The sequence below is a fragment of the Corylus avellana genome, chromosome ca6 (assembly GCF_901000735.1).
Source record: "Corylus avellana chromosome ca6, CavTom2PMs-1.0".
In the NCBI taxonomy this organism is placed as follows: Eukaryota; Viridiplantae; Streptophyta; class Magnoliopsida; order Fagales; family Betulaceae; genus Corylus; species Corylus avellana.
In genome coordinates this window covers 4,419,210-4,428,565 of record NC_081546.1, presented here as the reverse complement: position 1 = coordinate 4,428,565, position 9,356 = coordinate 4,419,210, and the positions used below count along the sequence as shown (strand labels likewise).

At 35.1% G+C, this 9,356-nt stretch overlaps 1 protein-coding gene across 1 annotated transcript; it reads left to right on the top strand.

Annotated features, from left to right (window-relative positions):
* Positions 1 to 5,639: 5,639 nt before the first annotated feature.
* On the top strand, positions 5,640 to 9,010 carry LOC132185040 (laccase-15-like). The gene is made up of 6 exons (XM_059598857.1): positions 5,640 to 5,746; positions 6,044 to 6,195; positions 6,308 to 6,552; positions 6,679 to 6,807; positions 7,630 to 8,583; positions 8,665 to 9,010. Exons 1-6 carry the CDS (start codon positions 5,657 to 5,659, stop codon positions 8,796 to 8,798), a joined length of 1,704 nt encoding a protein of 567 aa, XP_059454840.1. The 5' UTR covers positions 5,640 to 5,656; the 3' UTR covers positions 8,799 to 9,010.
* Positions 9,011 to 9,356: the final 346 nt, after the last annotated feature.

Sequence of the window (9,356 nt, the reverse complement as noted above, 5' to 3'; positions counted from 1 at the left end):
TAACTAGTTTTGCTAGTCTAATTAGCATTCATTATGTTAATTAGTCCATTTGCTTTGGAAAAATGTATTTTATAATATTAAAAAAAAAAAAAAAAAAGTTGAAGTGGATCAATATAAAAAAGCTTCAATTTTTAGCCCAAAAAACAAATATTTGGGTCCCAACAAAAAGTATTTGGTCCCTAAAACAACTCATTTTTAATAAATTATTTTAGCCCAACAAAAAGTATTTGGGCTCTCAAAAGTAAAAAAAACTCATTTTTGGTTTTTGGCCCAACAAAATAAATCAATATAAAGCTCTCGGTTAAATCGGTTAACCGGTTTAACCGGACCGTTTAACCGTATACCGTTTTAACCGAAATTATCGGTTAAAATTCTTATTGGTTCGGTATCGGTTAATAAACCGTTTAACCGAAAATAATCGGTTGATAACCGATAAGGTCCTTAACCGGACCGTTTTGACCGATACCCAGGCCTAACTTGGATCTATGAACAAACACGAAAATTTTGTCTTGCCTTTAACAAACCACGAGAGTGCAGCCGCCTGCTATCTTTTTTGTCCATCAAATTTACCCATAAAAAATAAAGGGAAAAATATAATTTAGCCCCCCAAACTACCAGTCATTTTTAATTTAGCCCCTTAATGTTCAAAATGTAATAAAGTAGCCCTCAAACTACCAACCAGTTGCAATTTGGCCACTCCGTTAGTCATTACCGTCAAATAGGATGGACAATTCAATACGACGTCGTTTTGGCAAGGTTAAGTTACTAAAATGCCATTTTGAAAAAAAAAAAAAAAAATCAATTTAAAAAAGGCCCCCAAAACGACGTCATTTGGCAAACCCTAAAAAATTAATTAAAAAACAAATTTTTTGGTTATTTTAACTAATTACCTTTTACAAACACAAAACATCAAGCTCTCAACTTTAATTAAATATTTCTCAACCCAACAAACACAAAACTTCATCAACAAACAAACACCTACTGAAAATCCACGGCCACCGAAACTCAGAGAGCCAAACAACTAAATAGAGATTTCCTAAACAGAGGCATTCATGGTTCAAATCAACAAAAGCTGTAGCAAAATCAACTACATAGCAAGAACCCACTCAAAGTGACGAGATCTTAAAACAACTCAGATTGTTTCCAACTCAAATGAACAAAAAAAACAATAAAAATATAGAGACAAAAGAATGCCAGTTGAAAAAAATTAAAATATTTGCCAAAATAAATTGAATCCGTGGATTCAATATATGTAGAGAGAGAGAGAGAGAGAGAGAGAGGGGGGGGGGTACCGAAGCAAGTGATCGATCTGTGAAACCGTTGGCTGGAGGTCCGAGGTCGGCAGCAGAGTGAGTGACGTAGCTGGAAGCGGTTCTGTGAGGAGCTTGACAGAGGTGATTGGTTGATTACGATGAAGAACTCTTTGGGTGGCTCACGTTTGAGAGAGTGGGGTGGCCGGGGGCCTGGGGGTGGCTTACCGGCCACCCCACAGCCCCTTTTTTTAATTAATTAATTTTTAATTTTTTTAATTTTTTTAGGATTTGCCAAACCACGTTGTTTTGGGAGGCCTTTTTTAAATTGATTTATTTTCAAAATGGCATTTTAGTAACTTAACCTTGCCAAAACGACATCGTATTGAATTTTCCATCCTATTTGACAGTAATGACTAACGGAGTGGCCAAATTGCAACTGGTTGGTAGTTGGGAGCTACTTTATTACATTTTAAACATTGAAGGACTAAATTGAAAATGACTGATAGTTTGGTGGGCTAAATTATATTTTTTCTAAAAAAAAAAAGAGAAATACTCATATAAGGACATAATGTTTCTAGTAATTGTTTAGGAATTGATCGGGTGTAGATTGAACAAACAAGCAATATTAGCAAGAGTTTAACATCATTCACTCTTCTTGGCCCTATAGAGGCTGGCCGAGCCACCTTCTGGTTGTCAGGCCAGTCCTCCATATGAGGGACGAATTAGCCACCCTTTACGTCGTTGTTATTATTATTTTTTTTTTCTTTTAATTAGTTGAAGTTGAAGTTGAAGTTTTTTTGGTTTTTTGTTTTTTGTTTTTTTTTTTAATTATTATTTTTCTTTATTTGAGAGTATTCCCGACTAATTTAACAAGATTCTCTAACAACTGGGTTTTTCGAAAGTAAATAGTAGTTCAAGATACTCAAGTACGTGTTAAAAGTGTAAGTCCATGAGGCATGTTAAAAATGCGTGGTAGTTCATAAGGGCAAAAGGTAATTATCTCTTCTTATTTTTTAAATCGTTCTCGCATTCATATTATTGATGAAAAAAAAAGGGAGATAAATGCAAAATTAGTCATGTGATTGACCTAAATTACAAATTGCTCAATCTGATATAAAAAATAATTCAAAGGTCCTTGAGGTAGGTCAAAATAACAATTTAGTCATTGCAGTCAAATTCTGTAAAAACACTTGATATATTCAGTTAGTGTGCCACGCAGTACCAATACAATGACGACATGTGTCACTCTTAATAAAAAAAATATAAATATATAAAACAAAAAACATACAATTTATTTATTTTTTTTTTTTAAAAAAAAAAAAATAGAGGGAGTTACTGCCAACTGACATCCACCCTAGATTTGGTTGGGGGTGGTACGCAGGCCACCCCTGACCAGATCGAAGGCCATTTCCATGTTAGGGGTGCCCACGAGCCACCCAAGAGGTGGCCGAGAGTGGCCGCGCGTCAACACATGGGTCGGGGGTGGTGTGCCATCACCCCAGCCATCTCTGGGGGTGGCTCTTTGGCCACCCCCTTCCCCAAGGGTGGTTGCCAACCTCTGATTTTTTTTCAAAAAATATATATTTTTTTTAATTTTTTTAGTTTTATATTTTTATATTTTTAATATTATATATTTTATTTATTAAGAATAACACGTGTCATCATTTTAATGGTGTTGACATACAATAACGGAATTCATTAAGTGTTTTGACAGAATTTGATCATAGAGACTAAATTGTTATTTTGGCTTATTCCATTGACCTTTAAATTATTATTTATACTAAAATGAGCGATTTGTAATTTAGGCCAATCACGATGACTAATTTTGTATTTATCCCAAAAAAACTTCAAACATCACGTTCAACAATCAATTACAATCTTGTCATTACAACACTGAGGGGCTTCCTCCGATCAAACCACCTCTGATCCTTGAGAGAGAAAACATATCATTTGCAAGCCTATGAATTGTACCGTTCACTTTTCTTTTAACATGAGACACCTCCTAGTATTATAAAGAATTCATCACTGTTATGATATCTTCAATTAATTGATCATATCGACAAGGTACATTTTTTGGTTTCCATATGCCTTTGGTAATGCTTGCACTCCTTGTAAAACATTTCCAAGGAGGCACTTTCCAATTAAGACACGAAAGAAAAGCATATTGACTAGTGACCCGACGCCAAAGGACTCTGCCCTTCTAGTTCAACCTATACAAAACGAATTTGGCTTAAGCTATGTAGGTCCAGTTCCTCATTTTTCATACTTTATAGGTTGGTAGGTTCAGTTCTGAAAAACTAAGGATGAGGATCCACAGCAATTTTTAAGAAATTGCCGTGCAGCAATTTTCATTTGTAAATATGCCACGTTACTAAGGTTTTGCCTTTGAAAGAGATGTTAAAAAAACAAAAGAATATGAAAGAAGACGTGGCATGTTGCTCAAAGCCATCATTAATTCGTTTTGTCCTCTACGACCTCTGTTGGTCAAAAGTCTTCAACACAAGAGGTTCAACGACATCATCATCAAGTTTGACCTTTAATTTGGCTGTAAAAATTAACACAAATTTGGCTTAAAACGCCCCCGACTCTACGATTATTACGACCAAACAATTTATCAGACAAAATCCTAATCGTGCACTAACCACTCTGACCGGCCTCCAAGCTCGTTGCTTGAAAAAAAATAGAGTAATTTTATTCTGCTCATTTGGACGGCTTGTAGAACATGTATTATGAGATGCGATTTCGAATGCTATAAAAGAATTTGACTTCTTTTTCTGAACACCAATTAATTTTTAAATAAAATGATTAAAGATCTAATCCAACACAAATTTTAATTAGTCTAATTTTCGATCGGATCCTTAAATCTTTGAAAATTAGTCAATAACGATCATGTCTGTCTGAGACAAAAGCTCTGATTTCAACATCATGAAGCATGTCAATTGTCTTTATACGTATAGTAAGAAGAGAGCAGATTCTACAAGCAACCTTTTATATAGTTGCACAAATTTAACGTTTGAGAAATATTAGTCAATAGCTAAATGGATTACGTCAAGTTACTTTTGGTAATTAGGCATGAGAGCTTACGTAGACTATTGGAACACGTAGACTATTTTATTAGTAGTGGAACACATGACAGAACAATAACCCTTGAATGAAAAATGGAAGGCCTAAATTTGAAATTCTAAAAACTAAAATTTCCTAGAAATTTCAGCAGATCTTGATCTTTAAATCATGGCGTCCTATTAAATTTAGACCTCACTGTTTTGAGCGAACTCCGGAGCTCTTAAAAAATATTCATATGTAATGTTCGATTTTGTTTTTGTGTAAAGTGGTAATTTTTTATTTTTTTTTTGGAAATTAAAAGAATTGAGAAAGAGATTTTTTTTTTTCTTGGCTGATTTTGGGGAAGCCAAACACCTCCAAGACTCGGTTGCAAGCTTACAACTTCTTTTATACTCTTCTCATTATTCTCGGGCATATTTGTTCAATTCTACAAGAACTAACTCCTTAATTGGGATTACAATTACAACGAAATGAGCTTCCATCCCAACCCAACCCTTACAACCGTACATTAACCAGCCCATGCTCAGGTTAATCGCATGCATTCAGCAACTACTTTTCACTCTGTCGTGGCTTTGCCAAACCCGACGCACCTTATCTTTCTTCTGCCTCCGCTCTCCGTTTTTACAATATTGGACATATAACTTTAGGATGTTCCAGTAAAAATTAAATTTTAAGACAGTACTTGTAAAAAAAAAAAAAAGACTTTTTGAAAAATGTTAGAAATTATATTTTTATTCAACAACTAACATGATAGTCCCAACTAAGTTTTAACTTTTTTTTTTTTTTAAAAAAAAAAAAATCAACAATATGAAATAGTGGTAGGTTTCTAGCATTTCTGGTAAACTTCTCGCATTCAATTAGACCATTCAATTAGACCATTTAAAATGTGGTTAAATATAACCTAGTCGTTGGGATAATTGACTATAGTACGTAGAAACTAGTACGTACCTACTGCGGTATTACCTTGTACCTTGACTTTTTAAATTCTTGTCGTCGGTTAGATTCAGAGAACCTCAGAATTTTATTGGTAGTAGAAGAAAAACTCTGCGTATAAATTTTTATTTTTATTTTAAAAAAAAAAAACAAAAAAACTGGACAAAAAAGGCTGGCTGCTTTGTTTTTTTGGTATAAGGAGAATTAATTTCAGTGCAAATTGTCGTTGTCATTACCGTTGAGGGTTGAAACAGATAAGCATATATGGAAGCTCTCATGCAGCTTCATCAATTTCTATCTAATTGTCATGTATACTACTCTTCCTGGCCCTATAAATACATCACCACCTCCTTGGAGCATCATTGAGAAAAGTAGTGAAAGGATTAAAATTTGATTGCTATATAATCATGAAAATTTCGGTGCTGCAAATTTTGGCACTTTTTTTCCTGGATGTTGGTGTCCTCCATTGCCATGGTTGGGCTCGTCATACTTTCGTGGTAAGGACTTGCCTGTTGTCAGTACTGCAAATATACTTTCGTACGTGGTTTCTCTTAGTTGTTGTCTGGGCCGGGGCATAATTAGATGATTTCTTGTACTTAATTAGCTGTTTTTGTTTGTTTTTAGGTTATCTGTTTTCTCATTTACTGTATTGTTTTTCCTCTGATTAAGGGGTGTGATTGTGTTGTAGGTGTACGTTGTGTTCTATTGTTTTGTTTTTTTTGGTTTTTTTTTTTTTCGTATTTTAATAAAGCTTGCTTATAATCAAAAGATTTTATTTTTCTTCTCATTTTCAGGTGCAAGAGACTCCATACACAAAACTTTGCAGCACGAAAACCATCTTGACGGTCAACGGACAAATTCCTGGACCAACTCTTCATGTTACCAAAGGAGATACTATCGTTGTTGAAGTTCAAAACAAAGCCAATTATAACGTCACCATTCACTGGTAATCACCGTTAAAATATTAATTACATAAATTTTATTAAATTTACCTTCTTTTTTTTTGGTTAAAAGTTTAAGCTTTTAAAGTAAGAATAACAATAATAATAATTTTGTAGGCATGGAGTGAGGCAACCAAGATATCCATGGTCGGATGGTCCAGAATATATTACACAATGTCCAATACGACCCGGGCAAAAGTTTAGACAGAAAATAAAATTTTCCACCGAGGAAGGAACTCTGTGGTGGCATGCACACAGTGACTGGACACGTGCGACTGTTTATGGCGCTATAGTCATCCATCCCAAGAAGGGAACCAGTTATCCTTTTCCCAAGCCTCATGCAGAAGTGCCCATCATATTGGGTAAACAAGCTTTCTCTCTCAAAAATTGTATTGAATTTTCTGAGTAAAAAAGAGATAAAAATAAAAAAAAAAAAAAAAGGTGGGGGGGCCATCTGTAATGCTGAAATTGGTAATTTTGAAATGCAGGAGAGTGGTGGAAGGAAGGTATAACGGAGTTATATGATGAATTTCTCGCAAGCGGGGGAGACCCCAATGTTTCCGATGCATATACCATCAACGGTCAACCTGGAGATTTATGTCCATGCTCAAAATCGGGTATTTTTTTGAAAGCTGCCTTTAATTCTCTTGTTTAAATGATTCAAATCATTCTCTCTAATTAGCATGCTTTTCTAATTTGGTAAATTAAGGTTGGCAAGCCCTTAAATTATTACCATATTTTTTATAAGCCTTCAAAGGTTTAAAAGTGACCTTTACATCACGTGTCAAATTAGACATTTTAGCATTTTTCTTCTCAAAATACCCTTGAAGTTATTAAAAAATTACCATTTGAAAAAACAAATTATAATTAGTAAAGAATCAAACAAAAAATGGAAAAACTGAAAATACTAAAATGGGTGGCTCTTAATTTTAATATTAGCCCCCCTTGATCATTTTTTTTTCTTCAAATGATCATTTTTATTTTTTGATAATTAACTTCAAGAGTATTTTGTAAAAAAAAAAAAAAAAAAAAAATTATATCAAAATGTCTAATTAATTTGATACTGTCGTCAGTTTACGGATCCCAATATTACTTTTTAAAGTTCAAAAACCTGAATTCGGTGTAACAATAACATGTACCCTTCAAAAAATTAAAAATAAATAAATAAATAACAGCATGTATGTTGTAGTTTAATTAACGGTCAATATTAAATTTCTCAAAATTTCTCTTCATTTTCTCTCTCCTATTAAAAGCTTCTAAAAGTAAGTCAATTTTAAAATTCAATCTTGACCGTTGATTAAACTACCGCATGCATGTTTTTATTTTAATAACAGCATATAAGTCGGATTCCAAAAACCTAAATAAAATTGTGATGATAATACACCTTTTTGGTGGACTATATATATGCTTTTGACAACCCCACTTGATTGCTCCTGTAGAAACTTTCAAATTCATGGTGGACCATGGAAAGACGTATCTACTCCGCATAATCAACTCTGCTCTTCAGGATATTCTCTTCTTTGGCATCGCAAAACATAAACTGACGGTCGTGGGAACAGACGCCAGCTACACCAAGCCACTGAAGACAGACTACATTGCAATATCACCTGGTCAAACGTTTGATGTCCTGTTAGAAGCAAACCAGCCGCTAGCCGACTATTATATGGCTGCTAAAGTCTATTCCAGCGCACTAGGTGTGGAATACGACAATACCACCACCACTGCGGTTTTGCACTACAACGGATACGACAGTCGTCGTAATTCATCTTCAACACCTTTCTTGCCTGATCTTCCTTCCTTCAACGACACAAATGCATCTGCTAACTTCACGGGCAGCCTTAGAAGTTTAGCCGATGATGATCATCCGATTCACGTGCCTTTAAACATAAGCACGCCGCTAATGTTTACCGCTTCTGTAAACACATTTCCATGCGCACATAACTCATGTGCGGGCCCTGATGGATCGCGGCTCTCTGCAAGCTTGAACAACATAAGCTTTCAGTTGCCATCCACCGACATATTAAGCGCATATTATTATCAAATCAATGGCGTCTATGGGGACAAATTTCCGAACGTGCCGCCTTTGAAGTTTAATTTTACAGCAGACGTTCTCCCACAGTATCTACTGACGCCAAAAAAAGGGACGGAAGTGAAAGTACTTAAATATAACGCAACGGTGGAGATTGTTTTGCAAGGAACAAACTTGGCTGCAGGGACAGATCATCCCATGCACATACATGGGTATAGTTTCTACGTGGTTGGTTGGGGATTTGGGAATTTTGACAAAGACAAGGATCCTTTGGGATATAATCTTGTTGACCCTCCTCTTCAGAATACTATTGCTATCCCTAAGAACGGCTGGGCTACCATAAGATTCAAAGCAAACAACCCAGGTAAATATAGGGCACATTATTTATTTATTATTAGGTGTTTTTCTTCTAACTAATATTGGTTTCATTTTACTGCATGTGTAGGGGTGTGGTTCATGCACTGCCACTTAGAACGTCACCTGAGTTGGGGTATGGATACGACATTCATTGTCAAGAATGGGGATCACTCAGACGCAAAAATGTTGCCCCCACCACCAGACATGCCGCCATGTTCATGAATAAGAAGCAAAATTGTCCACTAATTGGTTTATACGTGCAATTTATTAGCCTGTATCTTTCTCTCTTCTTTTCTGGGTGAGGGGTGCAGAGAGAGAGGTAGGTTTGTGTGTTTGAAGCGTGACCATATTGTGTGTGTGTTTTTTTTTTTTTTAAATAAGCGTGACCATACGTACAGTTGAATAAATGAATTCACAAGTTGTAGTCTTGGTGTTGGCAACTTAATAAATTCTCCTCTTTTTTTTTATGCGTAAGCAACTAATTAAGCAAGTACGAATTAAATAAACAAAGAAAAAATTACAAGAATACAAGGGTATACCCGATGCTACAACCAACAACACAAGAAGTCTTGACCAACCACTAATCAAGAGAAGGGAGGCCATCAAATTAACAGCTAGGAGTACAAGAAAGGCGCCCCACGCATTAATGACCATCAACCGACTATTACGCGACAAGAGAGGGATTAAGCTTGGCTCTAATCCAAAAAAAAAATCTTCTTACAAACAATAGAGCTATATTGATTGCGTTTTCAAATCGTAATTTTTTAAAAACGCAATGTC